Below are 22500 nucleotides of genomic sequence, written 5' to 3'. Positions count from 1 at the left end.
TAACTTGTGTGCTTTAACCATTTGTACATTGTTACAACACTGTATATATATAATATAACATTTGTAATGTCTTTATTGTTTTGAAACTTCTGTATGTGTAATGTTTACTGTTAATTTGTATTGTTTATTTCACTTTTGTATAATATCTACCTCACTTGCTTTGGCAATGTTAACACATGTTTCCCATGCCAATAAAGCCCCTTGAATTGAATTGAATTGAATTGAATTGAGAGAGAGATAGACAGAGAGACACACACAAGGCTCCTGAGGGGCCTTTCTAATTCACATGAAAGCCCAGAGCTGCTGATGGAATAAGAGAGAGCGGGGTCTCGGGCTACGGGTACGATGACATGGGTTGTTAGAGAGAAACCTGATGACAATGACTTGCACCTTTCTTTCCAAGCCAGCAGCGGAGAGACACTGCCTTTTAGCCTCCCCGTCTCAACATTCCAGATTTCAAGTATCTCTGGTGAGGATTGGGGTTAGTGGGCAACTTTCAGTCATAAAAAAAGGTGGTGATAGCCCCAAACTTTGATTTGGTATAGTCCATGCTACAAGGCCAAAGGTTTCATGTACAGTAAATATGGAATAGCTTCAAACCTCATGATGGGTGGACGAATACCAATGATTAAGTGCTTTTGATATATTTTTTAAAAGTCTACCTTTACTTATCCAGGTAAATGTAATAAACATAAAATCACTTTTTCAAAATAATCTGGTCTTTATAACATAGGTTATCGTGCACAAGTTCCATTTCTAAAAAGCAACTATATACAATTTACCAGAGTTACCATCTAAGCCACCAACCATGAGTAAATAAGATGACTAGCTATGTGGTAGGCCTTTATGATGGAATGACTGGGGCTAAGTCACAACAGAGCTTTCTGGAAGAATGGGCTTTAACACAAGGGGAACACCAAATCCAATATCTGCAAACAGGAAGAGTGGACAGAGAGAGAAACAGAGAGACAGAGAGACAGAGAGAGACAGAGCGAAGAAAGAGACAGAGAGACAGAGAGAGACAGAGCGAAGAAAGAGACAGAGAGACAGAGAGACAGAGCGAAGAGAGAGAGAGAGAGAGAAAGAGTTAGAGAGTGGACAGAGAGAGAGACAGAGAGACAGAGCGAAGAAAGAGACAGAGAGACAGCGAGAGACAGAGAGACAGAGCAAAGAAAGAGACAGAGACAGAGCAAAGAGAGAGAGAGAGAGAGAGAGAGAAAGAGAGCGAGTGGCAGAGAGAGACAGAACACAGAGTACAGAGAAAGAGAGAGATCGAGAGAGACTGCCTGCCTGTAGTTACACACTGAGTAAATGAATCTGAGAGGAACTGGTGGTCAGCAGTCTCAGCACTGTGCAGATTACACAGGGATAACACTGCACCTGAAACAACACACACACACGCACTTGCACGCACGCACACACACAGACGGGAAAAAACCCCACACATGCCCACACAGAAACATACACACACATGCCCAGTTGCGCGCACACACACACACACACACACACACACACACACACACACACACACACACACACACACACACACACACACACACACACACAGTGGGTAACGTGAAAGTCAAGCTTAAGCCTAAGGCTAAGGGTAAATGAAAATAAATCCAGTTTCTGGTAATGTGGACTAATACCCAAACAGTACATCACCCAGATGCTAGCAGGACTACCAGATGCTAGCAGGACTACCAGATGCTAGCAGGATTACCAGATGCTAGCAGGACTACCAGATGCTAGCAGGACTACCAGATGCTAGCAGGATTACCAGATGCTAGCAGGACTACCAGATGCTAGCAGGACTACCAGATGCGAGCAGGATTACCAGATGCTAGCAGGACTACCAGATGCTAGCAGGACTACCAGATGCGAGCAGGATTACCAGATGCTAGCAGGACTACCAGATGCTAGCAGGACTACCAGATGCTAGCAGGATTACCAGATGCTAGCAGGACTACCAGATGCTAGCAGGACTACCAGATGCTAGCAGGACTACCAGATGCTAGCAGGACTACCAGATGCTAGCAGGACTACCAGATGCTAGCAGGACTACCAGATGCTAGCAGGACTACCAGATGCTAGCAGGACTACCAGATGCTAGCAGGACTACCAGATGCTAGCAGGACTACCAGATGCTAGCAGGATTACCAGATGCTAGCAGGACTACCAGATGCTAGCAGGACTACCAGATGCTAGCAGGACTACCAGATGCTAGCAGGATTACCAGATGCTAGCAGGACTACCAGATGCTAGCAGGACTACCAGATGCTAGCAGGACTACCAGATGCTAGCAGGATTACCAGATGCTAGCAGGATTACCAGATGCTAGCAGGACTACCAGATGCTAGCAGGACTACCAGATGCTAGCAGGACTACCAGATGCTAGCAGGACTACCAGATGCTAGCAGGACTACCAGATGCTAGCAGGACTACCAGATGCTAGCAGGACTACCAGATTTACATTGGATGAGTGTTAAAACCACTATTAGAGAAAATATCCACGTAGATCCACTAAACTTTCTGGTTTCTACTAGAATCTACTTACCAATGCAGCGAGTTTTGTCAGGAGATGGGATGTAGCCAGAGGGACAAACACAGGAGTAACCGCCCACCGAGTTGAAACACTGTCCTCCGTCACAAATGCGGGAAATGGTGACACACTCATCCACATCTGTCAGGAAAGAGATACATGTTATAACCCGGTGTCTCATTGGTGTCAGACAGCAAGGAAAATTGACTAATTTATCACCTATGACTAATGTCATTTTGTTGAAATGGCATTTTCTACATTCTCTACGTGTATGTGAATAAAATACTGTAGCTATAATTCCCAATCTCCACAATACACAAAACAACATTTAAAGACCATATTTTTCACAAATATATTTCACAAATAGGGACAAATTTACATTTTATGTATATACTGCTGCCTACACAATTGCCCCTTGTGGGATAAATAAAGTATTTTGAATTGAAATGTAATTAAACTTTGCAGTCTGCCTACAGTAAGGGGCTACAGTAAGGGGCTACAGTAAGGGGCTACAGTAAGGGGCTACAGTAAGGGGCTACAGTAAGGGCCTACAGTAAGGGACGAGAGTAAGGGGCTACAGTAAGGGGCTACAGTAAGGGACGAGAGTAAGGGGCTACAGTAAGGGGCTACAGTAAGGGACTACAGTAAGGGGCTACAGTAAGGGGCTACAGTAAGGGGCTACAGTAAGGGGCTACAGTAAGGGACGAGAGTAAGGGGCTACAGTAAGGGGCTACAGTAAGGGGCTACAGTAAGGGGCTACAGTAAGGGACGAGAGTAAGGGGCTACAGTAAGGGGCTACAGTAAGGGGCTACAGTAAGGGACTACAGTAAGGGGCTACAGTAAGGGGCTACAGTAAGGGGCTACAGTAAGGGACTACAGTAAGGGGCTACAGTAAGGGACGAGAGTAAGGGGCTACAGTAAGGGGCTACAGTAAGGGGCTACAGTAAGGGACGAGAGTAAGGGGCTACAGTAAGGGGCTACAGTAAGGGGCTACAGTAAGGGACTACAGTAAGGGACTACAGTAAGGGGCTACAGTAAGGGACGAGAGTAAGGGGCTACAGTAAGGGGCTACAGTAAGGGGCTACAGTAAGGGACGAGAGTAAGGGGCTACAGTAAGGGGCTACAGTAAGGGGCTACAGTAAGGGACGAGAGTAAGGGGCTACAGTAAGGGGCTACAGTAAGGGGCTACAGTAAGGGGCTACAGTAAGGGACTACAGTAAGGGGCTACAGTAAGGGGCTACAGTAAGGGGCTACAGTAAGGGGCTACAGTAAGGGACGAGTGTAAGGGGCTACAGTAAGGGGCTACAGTAAGGGGCTACAGTAAGGGACGAGAGTAAGGGGCTACAGTAAGGGGCTACAGTAAGGGGCTACAGTAAGGGGCTACAGTAAGGGACGAGAGTAAGGGGCTACAGTAAGGGGCTACAGTAAGGGACGAGAGTAAGGGGCTACAGTAAGGGGCTACAGTAAGGGACGAGAGTAAGGGGCTACAGTAAGGGGCTACAGTAAGGGGCTACAGTAAGGGACGAGAGTAAGGGGCTACAGTAAGGGGCTACAGTAAGGGACGAGAGTAAGGGGCTACAGTAAGGGGCTACAGTAAGGGGCTACAGTAAGGGGCTACAGTAAGGGACGAGAGTAAGGGGCTACAGTAAGGGGCTACAGTAAGGGGCTACAGTAAGGGACGAGAGTAAGGGGCTACAGTAAGGGGCTACAGTAAGGGACTACAGTAAGGGACTACAGTAAGGGGCTACAGTAAGGTGCTACAGTAAGGGGCTACAGTAAGGGACGAGAGTAAGGGGCTACAGTAAGGGGCTACAGTAAGGGACTACAGTAAGGGACTACAGTAAGGGGCTACAGTAAGGGACGAGAGTAAGGGGCTACAGTAAGGGGCTACAGTAAGGGGCTACAGTAAGGGGCTACAGTAAGGGACGAGAGTAAGGGGCTACAGTAAGGGGCTACAGTAAGGGGCTACAGTAAGGGGCTACAGTAAGGGACTACAGTAAGGGACTACAGTAAGGGGCTACAGTAAGGTGCTACAGTAAGGGGCTACAGTAAGGGACGAGAGTAAGGGGCTACAGTAAGGGGCTACAGTAAGGGACTACAGTAAGGGACTACAGTAAGGGGCTACAGTAAGGGGCTACAGTAAGGGGCCAGAGTAAGGGGCTACAGTAAGGGACGAGAGTAAGGGGCTACAGTAAGGGACGAGAGTAAGGGGCTACAGTAAGGGGCTACAGTAAGGGGCTACAGTAAGGGGCTACAGTAAGGGGCCAGAGTAAGGGGCTACAGTAAGGGGCTACAGTAAGGGGCTACAGTAAGGGGCCAGAGTAAGGGGCTACAGTAAGGGACTACAGTAAGGGGCTACAGTAAGGGGCCAGAGTAAGGGGCTACAGTAAGGGGCTACAGTAAGGGGCTACAGTAAGGGGCTACAGTAAGGTGCTACAGTAAGGGGCTACAGTAAGGGGCTACAGTAAGGGACTACAGTAAGGGACTACAGTAAGGGGCTACAGTAAGGGACTACAGTAAGGGACTACAGTAAGGGGCTACAGTAAGGGACGAGAGTAAGGGGCTACAGTAAGGGGCTACAGTAAGGGGCTACAGTAAGGGGCTACAGTAAGGGACTACAGTAAGGGGCTACAGTAAGGGGCTACAGTAAGGGACGAGAGTAAGGGGCTACAGTAAGGGGCTACAGTAAGGGGCTACAGTAAGGGGCTACAGTAAGGGACGAGAGTAAGGGGCTACAGTAAGGGGCTACAGTAAGGGGCTACAGTAAGGGGCTACAGTAAGGGGCTACAGTAAGGGACGAGAGTAAGGGGCTACAGTAAGGGGCTACAGTAAGGGGCTACAGTAAGGTGCTACAGTAAGGGACGAGAGTAAGGGGCTACAGTAAGGGGCTACAGTAAGGGGCTACAGTAAGGGGCTACAGTAAGGGGCTACAGTAAGGGGCTACAGTAAGGGGCTACAGTAAGGGACGAGAGTAAGGGGCTACAGTAAGGGGCTACAGTAAGGGGCTACAGTAAGGGGCTACAGTAAGGGGCTACAGTAAGGGACGAGAGTAAGGGGCTACAGTAAGGGGCTACAGTAAGGGGCTACAGTAAGGGGCTACAGTAAGGGACGAGAGTAAGGGGCTACAGTAAGGGGCTACAGTAAGGGGCTACAGTAAGGGGCTACAGTAAGGGACGAGAGTAAGGGGCTACAGTAAGGGGCTACAGTAAGGGGCTACAGTAAGGGACGAGAGTAAGGGGCTACAGTAAGGGGCTACAGTAAGGGACTACAGTAAGGGACTACAGTAAGGGGCTACAGTAAGGTGCTACAGTAAGGGGCTACAGTAAGGGACGAGAGTAAGGGGCTACAGTAAGGGGCTACAGTAAGGGACTACAGTAAGGGACTACAGTAAGGGGCTACAGTAAGGGGCTACAGTAAGGGGCCAGAGTAAGGGGCTACAGTAAGGGACGAGAGTAAGGGGCTACAGTAAGGGACGAGAGTAAGGGGCTACAGTAAGGGGCTACAGTAAGGGGCTACAGTAAGGGGCTACAGTAAGGGGCCAGAGTAAGGGGCTACAGTAAGGGGCTACAGTAAGGGGCTACAGTAAGGGGCCAGAGTAAGGGGCTACAGTAAGGGACTACAGTAAGGGGCTACAGTAAGGGGCCAGAGTAAGGGGCTACAGTAAGGGGCTACAGTAAGGGGCTACAGTAAGGGGCTACAGTAAGGGGCTACAGTAAGGGACTACAGTAAGGGACTACAGTAAGGGACTACAGTAAGGGACTACAGTAAGGGACTACAGTAAGGGGCTACAGTAAGGGACGAGAGTAAGGGGCTACAGTAAGGGGCTACAGTAAGGGGCTACAGTAAGGGGCTACAGTAAGGGACTACAGTAAGGGGCTACAGTAAGGGGCTACAGTAAGGGACGAGAGTAAGGGGCTACAGTAAGGGGCTACAGTAAGGGGCTACAGTAAGGGGCTACAGTAAGGGACGAGAGTAAGGGGCTACAGTAAGGGGCTACAGTAAGGGGCTACAGTAAGGGGCTACAGTAAGGGGCTACAGTAAGGGACGAGAGTAAGGGGCTACAGTAAGGGGCTACAGTAAGGGGCTACAGTAAGGTGCTACAGTAAGGGACGAGAGTAAGGGGCTACAGTAAGGGGCTACAGTAAGGGGCTACAGTAAGGGGCTACAGTAAGGGGCTACAGTAAGGGGCTACAGTAAGGGGCTACAGTAAGGGACGAGAGTAAGGGGCTACAGTAAGGGGCTACAGTAAGGGGCTACAGTAAGGGGCTACAGTAAGGGGCTACAGTAAGGGACGAGAGTAAGGGGCTACAGTAAGGGGCTACAGTAAGGGGCTACAGTAAGGGGCTACAGTAAGGGACGAGAGTAAGGGGCTACAGTAAGGGGCTACAGTAAGGGGCTACAGTAAGGGGCTACAGTAAGGGGCTACAGAAAGGCTACATCTCAAATAGCACCATAATCCCTATATAGTGCACTACATACGTACTAGGTTGTCATTTGGGACGCAACCTAAGCCAGTACTGTGCTGAATGGCCTCTCACTGTTAATCCCAGTGTATATCTTTACCAAAGAGTGACTTGCACTTGAAGAATCCAAAGCATGTTGGAGAGGCAGTAAAAAAGAGAGGGAAACGCGTGAGAGGAGGTTCGTATTTACCTTTGTCACTGAAACAGTGGACTCAGTGTTGGGACTGTTACCTCAGTAAACTACAGTCTGCAGCACTAACATACTGGACCACGTCTCAAAACGGGAAAACGACTTGGAGAGAGGAAGATGCCATTTTGAGACTTCAAGGGAAGGAATGTCTCAATGTTCAGGTATTTTTTTGTCCTGTTTCAAATTGATGTCTTTTGCCAAGATTTGCCAAGAATTGATTTCCAAAGGTAATCAATACCATTACTTGCCAAACCTCATACAGTAAAATAGAACACTCAGTTCTACCATGCACCAATCTACAACGTTCTAAACTATTTAGGGTCACATGGTCCGTACTAATCCCAATATACAAGTATTTTATCACCAAAGGCAAACAAAGAGCTGAATTTGACCAACGTTTTTTTATTTTTTATTTAACTAGGCAAGTCAGTTAAGAATATATTCATATTTTCAATCACAGCCTAGGAATAGTGGGTAAACTGCCTTGTTCAGGGGCAGAAGGACAGATTTTTACCTAGTTAGCTCAGGGATTCGATCATGCAACCTTTCGGTTCCTAGTCCAACGCTCTAACCACTAGGGCACCCTAGAGTCTACCCGAGTGACTCGACACTGAAAGAAAGTGACCTCAAGGATAGTTCTTTGATTCTAACTTTGTTTACTTTCAATGACGTTTGTAATTAAACACTAGACACAACAAGTAGCCATTTGAAATATAAACACGTAGACAATACTATAATTGTTTACCAGGATGTAATTTGTGGTGAATGAGCGGTTTCGTAAATAAGTACCTTGCACCTAGAGGGTGAAACAGACATATGTTATAGACTAACTGAGATATTTACGTAAATTATAGACTAACTGAGAAGATTAAAGAGACGGTAGGAGGATAGCAATTAGCCACGAGGCTAACACAACAACGGGAATTAGCAAGGGTCGAGCCAGGCCAAATGCCCAAGGAATTTACAAGACTGTAATTACGAAGTTCTAAACAGCTTGTTAAGTGTCTTGGACTCTGAAATGGTTTCAGAGGAAAGTCTTGTCATGAGTAGACATTAGGCTAAGGCCAAAAGGCAGTAGGCCTAACATACGGCTTGCATAGAGGAACGTTGGGAGTTTGAGTGACGTGTGGGACACTAATGCTCAGTGTTTTAGTTTAAAGTGTGTTTTTTTTGTTTTAAACCTAAAACCTGCCGTTTATCCTTACCGCCAACCCTGTTCCTGTGATATACCGTCCTCTAGGTTAACTCCAACCCTGTTCCTGTGAGCTACCATCCTGTAGGTCAACTCCAACCCTGTTCCTGTGAGCTACCATCCTCTAGGTTAACGCCAACCCTGTTCCTGGAGAGCTACCGTCCTCTAGGTTAACTCCAACCCTGTTCCTGTGATATACCGTCCTCTAGGTTAACGCCAACCCTGTTCCTGTGAGATACCGTCCTCTAGGTTAACTCCAACCCCGTTCCTGTGAGCTACCATCCTGTAGGTCAACTCCAACCCCGTTCCTGTGAGCTACCATCCTGTAGGTCAACTCCAACCCCGTTCCTGTGAGCTACCATCCTGTAGGTCAACTCCAACCCCGTTCCTGTGAGCTACCATCCTGTAGGTCAACTCCAACCCTGTTCCTGTGAGATACCGTCCTCTAGGTTAACGCCAACCCTGTTCCTGGAGAGCTACCGTCCTCTAGGTTAACTCCAACCCTGTTCCTGTGATATACCGTCCTCTAGGTTAACTCCAACCCTGTTCCTGTGAGATACCGTCCTCTAGGTTAACTCCAACCCTGTTCCTGTGAGATACCGTCCTCTAGGTTAACTCCAACCCTGTTCCTGGAGAGCTACCGTCCTCTAGGTTAACTCCAACCCTGTTCCTGTGATATACCGTCCTCTAGGTTAACTCCAACCCTGTTCCTGTGAGATACCGTCCTCTAGGTTAACTCCAACCCTGTTCCTGTGAGATACCGTCCTCTAGGTTAACTCCAACCCTGTTCCTGTGAGATACCGTCCTCTAGGTTAACTCCAACCCTGTTCCTGTGAGATACCATCCTCTAGGTTAACTCCAACCCTGTTCCTGTGAGATACCGTCCTCTAGGTTAACTCCAACCCTGTTCCTGTGAGATACCGTCCTCTAGGTTAACGCCAACCCTGTTCCTGTGATATACCGTCCTCTAGGTTAACGCCAACCCTGTTCCTGTGAGATACCGTCCTCTAGGTTAACTCCAACCCTGTTCCTGGAGAGCTACTGTCCTCTAGGTTAACTCCAACCCTGTTCCTGTGAGATACCGTCCTCTAGGTTAACTCCAACCCTGTTCCTGTGAGATACCGTCCTCTAGGTTAACGCCAACCCTGTTCCTGTGATATACCGTCCTCTAGGTTAACGCCAACCCTGTTCCTGTGAGATACCGTCCTCTAGGTTAACTCCAACCCTGTTCCTGTGATATACCGTCCTCTAGGTTAACTCCAACCCTGTTCCTGTGAGATACCGTCCTCTAGGTTAACGCCAACCCTGTTCCTGTGAGATACCGTCCTCTAGGTTAACGCCAACCCTGTTCCTGTGAGATACCGTCCTCTAGGTTAACGCCAACCCTGTTCCTGTGAGATACCGTCCTCTAGGTTAACGCCAACCCTGTTCCTGTGAGATACCGTCCTCTAGGTTAACTCCAAACCTGTTCCTGTGATATACCGTCCTCTAGGTTAACGCCAACCCTGTTCCTGTGAGATACCGTCCTCTAGGTTAACTCCAACCCTGTTCCTGTGAGATACCGTCCTCTAGGTTAACTCCAACCCTGTTCCTGTGAGATACCGTCCTCTAGGTTAACTCCAACCCTGTTCCTGGAGAGATACCGTCCTCTAGGTTAACTCCAACCCTGTTCCTGTGATATACCGTCCTCTAGGTTAACGCCAACCCTGTTCCTGTGAGATACCGTCCTCTAGGTTAACTCCAACCCTGTTCCTGTGATATACCGTCCTCTAGGTTAACGCCAACCCTGTTTCTGTGAGATACCGTCCTCTAGGTTAACGCCAACCCTGTTCCTGTGAGATACCGTCCTCTAGGTTAACGCCAACCCTGTTTCTGTGAGATACCGTCCTCTAGGTTAACGCCAACCCTGTTCCTGTGAGATACCGTCCTCTAGGTTAACTCCAACCCTGTTCCTGTGAGATACCGTCCTCTAGGTTAACTCCAACCCTGTTCCTGTGAGATACCGTCCTCTAGGTTAACTCCAACCCTGTTCCTGTGAGATACCGTCCTCTAGGTTAACTCCAACCCTGTTCCTGTGAGATACCGTCCTCTAGGTTAACTCCAACCCTGTTCCTGTGAGATACCGTCCTCTAGGTTAACTCCAACCCTGTTCCTGTGATATACCGTCCTCTAGGTTAACGCCAACCCTGTTCCTGTGAGATACCGTCCTCTAGGTTAACTCCAACCCTGTTCCTGTGATATACCGTCCTCTAGGTTAACGCCAACCCTGTTTCTGTGAGATACCGTCCTCTAGGTTAACGCCAACCCTGTTTCTGTGAGATACCGTCCTCTAGGTTAACTCCAACCCTGTTCCTGTGAGATACCGTCCTCTAGGTTAACTACAACCCTGTTCCTTGTAGGTTTTCGCTCCAACCCTAATTTAGCACACCTGATTCTAATAATTAGCTGGTTGATAAGCTGAACCAGGTTAGTTACAACTGGAGTTGGAGCGAAAACCTACTGCAGGGTAGCTCTCCAGGAACAGGGTTGGAGAGCCCTGCCTTAAACTCTCAAAGTTATAACTCACCCTAACCCTAGAGGTTCTTGAGGTCTATACATTCATCATCTTTACGAGCTAAAGTCATAATTGTAACGATGCATGTCCATAAATCACAGTTCTACCGTTTGCTTCGGTTTAGACACACGTTACATATAGACCAGAGTTGATGAGATCATGTTGCTAACACCCACTTATCACCTACTTCTCACTACATCATTTTACTGTTTCATTCCATGTACCCAGTGTCTTCAGAAAGCTTTCACATCCCTTGACTTTTTCCACATTTTGTTGTATTACAGGCTGAATTTAAAATGGATTAAATTTAGATTTTTGGTCACTGCCCAACACAGTTGGATTGAATTATGTTTATTGAATTTGTTTCTAATGTATTACAAATGAAAAGCTGAAATGTCTTGAGTCAATAAGTATTCAACCCCTTTGTTATGGCAGCAGTAAAAATGTGCTTAACAAGTTATTTAATAAGTTACATGGACTCACTCTGTGTGCAATAGAGTTTAACATAACAATTATCTGTAAGGTCACTCAGTCGAGCAGTGAATTTTAAACACAGATTTAACCACAAAGAACAGGGAGATTTTCCAATGCCTCGCAAAGAAGGGCACCTAATGGTAGACGGGTAAAAAAAATCTGACATTGAATATCCGTTTGAGCATTAATTACACTTTGGATGGTGTATCAATACACACAGTTACTACAAAGATACAGGTGTCCTTACTAACTCAGTTGCTGGAGAGCAAGGAAACCACTCAGGGATCTCACCATGAGGCCAATGGTGACTTTAAAACAGTTAAGTTTAATGGCTGTGATAGGAGAAAACGTAGGATTGATCAACAACATTGTAGTTATTCCACAATACTAAGCTGTTTGCAACAAGGCACTAAAGTAATAGAGCAAAACATTTGGCAAAGCAATTAACGTTTTGTACTGAATACAAAGTGTTATATTTGGGGCAAATCCAATCAACCTATTATTGAGTACCTCTCTCCATATTTTCAAGCATAGTGATGGCTGCATCATGTTATGGGTATGCTTGTAATCGTTAAGGACTTGGGAGTTTTTTAGGATAAAAAATAAACGGAATGGATCTAAGCACAGGAAGAAATCCTAGAGGAAAACCTGGTTCAGTCTGCTTTCCACTAGACACTGGGAGATTAATTCAGCATGACAATAACCTAAAACACAAGGCCAAATCTACACTGGAGTTGCTTACCATAAAGACAGTGAATGTTCCTGAGTGGCCGAGTTACAGTTTGGACTTAAATCTACTTGAAAATCTATGGCAAGACCTGAAAATGGTTGTTTAGCAATGATCAACAACCAATTTGACTGAGCTTGAATAATTTGGAAAATGGGCAAATGCTGCCCAACCCAGGTGTGGAAAGCTCTTAGAGAATTACCCAGAAAGACTCACAGCTGTAATCACTGCCAAAAGCGATTCTAACATGTATTGACTCAGGTGGTTGAATACTTATCTAACCAAGATATATTTGTGTTTTATTTTTCATATATTTTTTTCAAATGTTCGAATGTTTCTTCCACTTTGACACTACAGAGTATTTTGTGTAAATCGTTGACAAAAAAAGGACAATTCAATCCATTTTAATACCACTTTTTAACAACAACAACATTTGGAAGAAAAAAACTTTCTTAAGGTTCAAGTAGTGGACTTCTGTAAATTCCTCAGGATGTTAAAGAAATACTCATTACAATACCCAATAAAACGATACACTCTCTTACTTCAATATCCATTATTGTGTATCTTGAGTGGTTTAACGGTAAATCGGATAAAAAGGGAAATGAGAGAAAAAGGTATCATTAAGCCTAAATGTCTGCCACCATTTCCTGCGTTACTCACCCTCGCACTTCTGGGAGCCCTCTTTCTGCCTGTGGCCAGCTGGACACTTGCACTCGTACGAACCCACAGTGTTGATGCAATTACCTCCCTGGCAGAGTCCCGGGATGGCCTGGCACTCGTCAACATCTGGGCAAAAAAGAGTGGAGCACAGAAACAACCACAACTGCATTCAGGTCAATGCTGCACACTGTAAAATGTCATCGGTCTCCATATTTAGAAGCCTAATTGAATCCTAATTTGAAGGTCAGAGGAAAATGTTAATCGCATGAGTTTCATTCCCAAACGCTAATATTCACAACATTGAATTCCCCCCCCCCCCCCCCCCCCTTGCCCTCCGAACATTGACACAAACCGCCTGGTACGTTGACACAAACCGCCTGGTACGTTGACACAAACCACCTGGTAAGTTGACACAAACCGCCTGGTAAGTTGACACAAACCGCCTGGTAAGTTGACACAAACCGCCTGGTACGTTGACACAAACCGCCTGGTAAGTTGACACAAAACGCCTGGTACGTTGACACAAACCGCCTGGTACGTTGACACAAACCACCTGGTACGTTGACACAAACCACCTGGTAATTTGACACAAACCGTCTGGTAAATTGACACAAACCACCTGGTACTTTGACACAATTGTACCCTGATGAAGACAGCTTGCCTGTCGAAACGTTGGTAATTAAATATTTTTGCATCTGAGCTCCTAGAGTGTGCGGCTCTCCTTTATTTTCAAGTTTTCTACTCCGCTAGCCAGCACCTCGCCTATACAGGTGTGCGTTTCTTTTTCTTCTACATTGACACAAACCACCTGGTAAGTTGACACAAACCGCCTGGTACGTTGACACAAACCGCCTGTTACGTTGACACAAACCTCCTGGTAAGTTGACACAAACCGCCTGGTAAGTTGACACAAACCACCTGGTAAGTTGACACAAACCGCCTGGTACGTTGACACAAACCGCCTGGTACGTTGACACAAACCGCTTGGTACGTTGACACAAACGCGCCTGGTAAGTTGACACAAACCGCCTGGTACGTTGACACAAACCACCTGGTAATTTGACACAAACCGCCTGGTAAGTTGAGACACACCGCCTGGTACGTTGACACAAACCGCCTGGTACGTTGACAAAAACAGCCTGTTACGTTGACACAAACCGCCTGGTACGTTGCCACAAACCGCCTGGTACGTTGACACAAACCGCCTGGTAAGTTAAGACACACCGCCTGGTACGTTGACACAAACCGCCTGGTACGTTGACAAAAACAGCCTGTTACGTTGACACAAACCGCCTGGTACGTTGACACAAACCACCTGGTAAGTTGACACAAACCGCCTGGTATGTTGACACAAACCACCTGGTAAGTTGACACAAACCACCTGGTACATTGACACAAACCGCCTGGTACGTTGACACAAACCGCCTGGTACGTTGACACAAACCGCCTGGTACGTTGACACAAACCACCTGGTAATTTGACACAAACCGCCTGGTAAGTTGAGACACACCGCCTGGTACGTTGACACAAACCGCCTGGTACGTTGACACAAACGCGCCTGGTAAGTTGACACAAACCGCCTGGTACGTTGACACAAACCACCTGGTAAGTTGACACAAACCGCCTGGTAAGTTGACACAAACCACCTGGTACGTTGACACAAACCGCCTGGTACGTTGACACAAACCGCCTGGTACGTTGACACAAACCACCTGGTACGTTGACACAAACCACCTGGTAATTTGACACAAACCGCCTGGTAAGTTGAGACACACCGCCTGGTACGTTGACACAAACCGCCTGGTACGTTGACAAAAACAGCCTGTTACGTTGACACAAACCGCCTGGTACGTTGACACAAACCACCTGGTAAGTTGACACAAACCACCTGGTAAGTTGACACAAACCGCCTGGTATGTTGACACAAACCACCTGGTACGTTGACAAAAACAGCCTGTTACGTTGACACAAACCGCCTGGTACGTTGACACAAACCGCCTGTTACGTTGACACAAACCACCTGGTAAGTTGACACAAACCGCCTGGTAAGTTGACACAAACCACCTGGTACGTTGACACAAACCGCCTGGTACGTTGACACAAACCACCTGGTACGTTGACACAAACCGCTTGGTACGTTGACACAAACGCGCCTGGTAAGTTGACACAAACCGCCTGGTACGTTGACACAAACAACCTGGTACGTTGACACAAACCACCTGGTAATTTGACACAAACCGCCTGGTATGTTGACACAAACCGCCTGGTACGTTGACAGAAACCGCCTGTTACGTTGACACAAACCGCCTGGTACGTTGACAGAAACCGCCTGTTACGTTGACACAAACCACCTGGTAATTTGACACAAACCGCCTGGTAAGTTGAGACGAACCGCCGGGTACGTTGACACAAACCGCCTGGTACGTTGACACAAACCGCCTGGTAAGTTGACACAAACCACCTGGTACATTGACACAAACCACCTGGTAAGTTGACACAAACCGCCTGGTACGTTGACACAAACCGCCTAGTACGTTGACACAAACCGCCTGTTACGTTGACACAAACCTCCTGGTAAGTTGACACAAACCGCCTGGTAAGTTGACACAAACCACCTGGTACGTTGACACAAACCGCCTGGTACGTTGACACAAACCACCTGGTACGTTGACACAAACCACCTGGTAAGTTGACACAAACCGCCTGGTACGTTGACACAAACCGCCTGGTACGTTGACACAAACCGCTTGGTACGTTGACACAAACGCGCCTGGTAAGTTGACACAAACCGCCTGGTACGTTGACACAAACCACCTGGTACGTTGACACAAACCGCCTGGTAATTTGACACAAACCGCCTGGTACGTTGACACAAACCGCTTGGTACGTTGACACAAACCGCCTGGTACGTTGACACAAACCACCTGGTACGTTGACACAAACCACCTGGTAATTTGACACAAACCGCCTGGTAAGTTGAGACACACCGCCTGGTACGTTGACACAAACCGCCTGGTACGTTGACAAAAACAGCCTGTTACGTTGACACAAACCGCCTGGTACGTTGACACAAACCACCTGGTAAGTTGACACAAACCGCCTGGTATGTTGACACAAACCACCTGGTAAGTTGACACAAACCGCCTGGTACGTTGACACAAACCGCCTGGTACGTTGACACAAACCGCCTGGTACGTTGACACAAACCGCCTGGTACGTTGACACAAACCGCCTGGTAAGTTGACACAAACCGCCTGGTACGTTGACACAAACCACCTGGTACGTTGACACAAACCGCCTGGTACGTTGACACAAACCACCTGGTACGTTGACACAAACCGCTTGGTACGTTGACACAAACGCGCCTGGTAAGTTGACACAAACCGCCTGGTACGTTGACACAAACCACCTGGTACGTTGACACAAACCACCTGGTAATTTGACACAAACCGCCTGGTATGTTGACACAAACCGCCTGGTACGTTGACAGAAACCGCCTGTTACGTTGACACAAACCGCCTGGTACGTTGACAGAAACCGCCTGTTACGTTGACACAAACCACCTGGTAATTTGACACAAACCGCCTGGTAAGTTGAGACAAACCGCCGGGTACGTTGACACAAACCGCCTGGTACGTTGACACAAACCGCCTGGTAAGTTGACACAAACCACCTGGTACATTGACACAAACCACCTGGTAAGTTGACACAAACCGCCTGGTACGTTGACACAAACCGCCTGGTACGTTGACACAAACCGCCTGTTACGTTGACACAAACCTCCTGGTAAGTTGACACAAACTGCCTGGTAAGTTGACACAAACCACCTGGTACGTTGACACAAACCGCCTGGTACGTTGACACAAACCACCTGGTACGTTGACACAAACCACCTGGTAAGTTGACACAAACCGCTTGGTACGTTGACACAAACCGCCTGGTACGTTGACACAAACCACCTGGTACGTTGACACAAACCACCTGGTACGTTGACACAAACCACCTGGTACGTTGACACAAACCACCTGGTAATTTGACACAAACCGCCTGGTATGTTGACACAAACCGCCTGGTAAGTTGACACAAACCGCCTGGTACGTTGACACAAACCGCCTGGTACGTTGACACAAACCGCCTGTTACGTTGACACAAACCGCCTGGTAATTTGACACAAACCGCCTGGTAAGTTGAGACAAACCGCCTGGTAAGTTGACACAAACCGCCTGGTACGTTGACACAAACCGCCTGGTACGTTGACACAAACCGCCTGGTACGTTGACACAAACCGCCTGGTACGTTGACACAAACCGCCTGGTACGTTGACACAAACCGCCTGTTACGTTGACACAAACCGCCTGGTAATTTGACACAAACCGCCTGGTAAGTTGAGACAAACCGCCGGGTACGTTGACACAAACCGCCTGGTACGTTGACAAAAACAGCCTGTTACGTTGACACAAACCACCTGGTAAGTTGACACAAACCGCCTGGTACGTTGACACAAACCGCCTGGTACGTTGACACAAACCGCCTGGTACGTTGACACAAACCGCCTGGTACGTTGACACAAACCGCCTGGTAAGTTGACACAAACCGCCTGGTACGTTGACACAAACCACCTGGTACGTTGACACAAACCGCCTGGTACGTTGACACAAACCGCCTGGTACGTTGACACAAACCGCCTGTTACGTTGACACAAACCTCCTGGTAAGTTGACACAAACTGCCTGGTAAGTTGACACAAACCACCTGGTACGTTGACACAAACCGCCTGGTACGTTGACACAAACCACCTGGTACGTTGACACAAACCGCCTGGTAAGTTGACACAAACCGCTTGGTACGTTGACACAAACCGCCTGGTACGTTGACACAAACCGCCTGGTACGTTGACACAAACCACCTGGTACGTTGACACAAACCACCTGGTACGTTGAAACAAACCACCTGGTACGTTGACACAAACCACCTGGTAATTTGACACAAACCGCCTGGTATGTTGACACAAACCGCCTGGGGTAAGTTGACACAAACCGCCTGGTACGTTGACACAAACCGCCTGGTACGTTGACACAAACCGCCTGTTACGTTGACACAAACCGCCTGGTAATTTGACACAAACCGCCTGGTAAGTTGAGACAAACCGCCTGGTAAGTTGACACAAACCGCCTGGTACGTTGACACAAACCGCCTGGTACGTTGACACAAACCGCCTGGTACGTTGACACAAACCGCCTGGTACGTTGACACAAACCGCCTGGTACGTTGACACAAACCGCCTGTTACGTTGACACAAACCGCCTGGTAATTTGACACAAACCGCCTGGTAAGTTGAGACAAACCGCCGGGTACGTTGACACAAACCGCCTGGTACGTTGACAAAAACAGCCTGTTACGTTGACACAAACCACCTGGTAAGTTGACACAAACCACCTGGTAATTTGACACAAACCGCCTGGTAAGTTGACACAAACCGCCTGGTACGTTGACACAAACCGCCTGGTACATTGACAAAAAACGCCTGTTACGTTGACACAAACCGCCTGGTACGTTGACACAAACCACCTGGTAAGTTGACACAAACCGCCTGGTATGTTGACAAACCACCTGGTAAGTTGACACAAACCACCTGGTACATTGACACAAACCGCCTGGTACGTTGACACAAACCACCTGGTACGTTGACACAAACCGCCTGGTACGTTGACACAAACCACCTGGTACGTTGACACAAACCGCTTGGTACGTTGACACAAACGCGCCTGGTAAGTTGACACAAACCGCCTGGTACGTTGACACAAACCACCTGGTACGTTGACACAAACCACCTGGTAATTTGACACAAACCGCCTGGTATGTTGACACAAACCGCCTGGTACGTTGACAGAAACCGCCTGTTACGTTGACACAAACCGCCTGGTACGTTGACAGAAACCGCCTGTTACGTTGACACAAACCACCTGGTAATTTGACACAAACCGCCTGGTAAGTTGAGACAAACCGCCGGGTACGTTGACACAAACCGCCTGGTACGTTGACACAAACCGCCTGGTAAGTTGACACAAACCACCTGGTACATTGACACAAACCACCTGGTAAGTTGACACAAACCGCCTGGTACGTTGACACAAACCGCCTGGTACGTTGACACAAACCGCCTGGTACGTTGACACAAACCGCCTGGTACGTTGACACAAACCGCCTGGTACGTTGACACAAACCGCCTGGTAAGTTGACACAAACCACCTGGTACGTTGACACAAACCGCCTGGTACGTTGACACAAACCACCTGGTACGTTGACACAAACCGCTTGGTACGTTGACACAAACGCGCCTGGTAAGTTGACACAAACCGCCTGGTACGTTGACACAAACCACCTGGTACGTTGACACAAACCACCTGGTAATTTGACACAAACCGCCTGGTATGTTGACACAAACCGCCTGTTACGTTGACACAAACCGCCTGGTACGTTGACAGAAACCGCCTGTTACGTTGACACAAACCACCTGGTAATTTGACACAAACCGCCTGGTAAGTTGAGACAAACCGCCGGGTACGTTGACACAAACCGCCTGGTACGTTGACACAAACCGCCTGGTAAGTTGACACAAACCACCTGGTACATTGACACAAACCACCTGGTAAGTTGACACAAACCGCCTGGTACGTTGACACAAACCGCCTGGTACGTTGACACAAACCGCCTGTTACGTTGACACAAACCTCCTGGTAAGTTGACTCAAACTGCCTGGTAAGTTGACACAAACCACCTGGTACGTTGACACAAACCGCCTGGTACGTTGACACAAACCACCTGGTACGTTGACACAAACCACCTGGTAAGTTGACACAAACCGCTTGGTACTTTGACACAAACCGCCTGGTACGTTGACACAAACCGCCTGGTACGTTGACACAAACCACCTGGTACGTTGACACAAACCACCTGGTACGTTGAAACAAACCACCTGGTACGTTGACACAAACCACCTGGTAATTTGACACAAACCGCCTGGTATGTTGACACAAACCGCCTGGTAAGTTGACACAAACCGCCTGGTACGTTGACACAAACCGCCTGGTACGTTGACACAAACCGCCTGTTACGTTGACACAAACCGCCTGGTAATTTGACACAAACCGCCTGGTAAGTTGAGACAAACCGCCTGGTAAGTTGACACAAACCGCCTGGTACGTTGACACAAACCGCCTGGTACGTTGACACAAACCGCCTGGTACGTTGACACAAACCGCCTGTTACGTTGACACAAACCTCCTGGTAAGTTGACACAAACCGCCTGGTAAGTTGACACAAACCACCTGGTAAGTTGACACAAACCGCCTGGTACGTTGACACAAACCGCCTGGTACGTTGACACAAACCGCTTGGTACGTTGACACAAACGCGCCTGGTAAGTTGACACAAACCGCCTGGTACGTTGACACAAACCACCTGGTAATTTGACACAAACCGCCTGGTAAGTTGAGACACACCGCCTGGTACGTTGACACAAACCGCCTGGTACGTTGACAAAAACAGCCTGTTACGTTGACACAAACCGCCTGGTACGTTGCCACAAACCGCCTGGTACGTTGACACAAACCGCCTGGTAAGTTAAGACACACCGCCTGGTACGTTGACACAAACCGCCTGGTACGTTGACAAAAACAGCCTGTTACGTTGACACAAACCGCCTGGTACGTTGACACAAACCACCTGGTAAGTTGACACAAACCGCCTGGTATGTTGACACAAACCACCTGGTAAGTTGACACAAACCACCTGGTACATTGACACAAACCGCCTGGTACGTTGACACAAACCGCCTGGTACGTTGACACAAACCGCCTGGTACGTTGACACAAACCACCTGGTAATTTGACACAAACCGCCTGGTAAGTTGAGACACACCGCCTGGTACGTTGACACAAACCGCCTGGTACGTTGACACAAACGCGCCTGGTAAGTTGACACAAACCGCCTGGTACGTTGACACAAACCGCCTGGTACGTTGACACAAACCGCCTGGTACGTTGACACAAACCGCCTGGTACGTTGACACAAACCACCTGGTACGTTGACACAAACCACCTGGTAATTTGACACAAACCGCCTGGTAAGTTGAGACACACCGCCTGGTACGTTGACACAAACCGCCTGGTACGTTGACAAAAACAGCCTGTTACGTTGACACAAACCGCCTGGTACGTTGACACAAACCACCTGGTAAGTTGACACAAACCACCTGGTAAGTTGACACAAACCGCCTGGTATGTTGACACAAACCACCTGGTACGTTGACAAAAACAGCCTGTTACGTTGACACAAACCGCCTGGTACGTTGACACAAACCGCCTGTTACGTTGACACAAACCACCTGGTAAGTTGACACAAACCGCCTGGTAAGTTGACACAAACCACCTGGTACGTTGACACAAACCGCCTGGTACGTTGACACAAACCACCTGGTACGTTGACACAAACCGCTTGGTACGTTGACACAAACGCGCCTGGTAAGTTGACACAAACCGCCTGGTACGTTGACACAAACAACCTGGTACGTTGACACAAACCACCTGGTAATTTGACACAAACCGCCTGGTATGTTGACACAAACCGCCTGGTACGTTGACAGAAACCGCCTGTTACGTTGACAGAAACCGCCTGGTACGTTGACAGAAACCGCCTGTTACGTTGACACAAACCACCTGGTAATTTGACACAAACCGCCTGGTAAGTTGAGACGAACCGCCGGGTACGTTGACACAAACCGCCTGGTACGTTGACACAAACCGCCTGGTAAGTTGACACAAACCACCTGGTACATTGACACAAACCACCTGGTAAGTTGACACAAACCGCCTGGTACGTTGACACAAACCGCCTAGTACGTTGACACAAACCGCCTGTTACGTTGACACAAACCTCCTGGTAAGTTGACACAAACCGCCTGGTAAGTTGACACAAACCACCTGGTACGTTGACACAAACCGCCTGGTACGTTGACACAAACCACCTGGTACGTTGACACAAACCACCTGGTAAGTTGACACAAACCGCCTGGTACGTTGACACAAACCGCCTGGTACGTTGACACAAACCGCCTGGTACGTTGACACAAACCGCTTGGTACGTTGACACAAACGCGCCTGGTAAGTTGACACAAACCGCCTGGTACGTTGACACAAACCACCTGGTACGTTGACACAAACCACCTGGTAATTTGACACAAACCGCCTGGTACGTTGACACAAACCGCTTGGTACGTTGACACAAACCGCCTGGTACGTTGACACAAACCACCTGGTACGTTGACACAAACCACCTGGTAATTTGACACAAACCGCCTGGTAAGTTGAGACACACCGCCTGGTACGTTGACACAAACCGCCTGGTACGTTGACAAAAACAGCCTGTTACGTTGACACAAACCGCCTGGTACGTTGACACAAACCACCTGGTAAGTTGACACAAACCGCCTGGTTATGTTGACACAAACCACCTGGTAAGTTGGACACAAACCGGCCTGGTACGTTGACACAAACCGCCTGGTACGTTGACACAAACCGCCTGGTACGTTGACACAAACCGCCTGGTACGTTGACACAAACCGCCTGTAAGTTGACACAACCGACCTGGTACGTTGACACAACCACCTGGTACGTTGACACAAACCGCCTGGTACGTTGA

At 48.2% G+C, this 22500-nt stretch overlaps 1 protein-coding gene across 1 annotated transcript in view; it reads right to left on the bottom strand.

Annotated features, from left to right (window-relative positions):
• Positions 1-22500, bottom strand: part of LOC120026153 (fibrillin-2-like) — a gene marked incomplete at its 5' end in the record, with an annotated part of 236899 nt that overhangs the window by 174848 nt on the left and 39551 nt on the right. Inside the window, 2 exons of the mRNA XM_038970976.1 lie at positions 2558-2683; positions 12803-12928. Of these exons, the coding sequence (XP_038826904.1) occupies positions 2558-2683; positions 12803-12928 (252 nt within the window). The remainder of the gene's footprint in view (positions 1-2557; positions 2684-12802; positions 12929-22500) is intronic.

Source organism: Salvelinus namaycush, chromosome 31, assembly GCF_016432855.1.
Source record: "Salvelinus namaycush isolate Seneca chromosome 31, SaNama_1.0, whole genome shotgun sequence".
Taxonomy (NCBI): Eukaryota; Metazoa; Chordata; class Actinopteri; order Salmoniformes; family Salmonidae; genus Salvelinus; species Salvelinus namaycush.
Note: the sequence above shows the minus strand (reverse complement) of the source record. Positions and strands in the feature narration are given on the sequence as shown.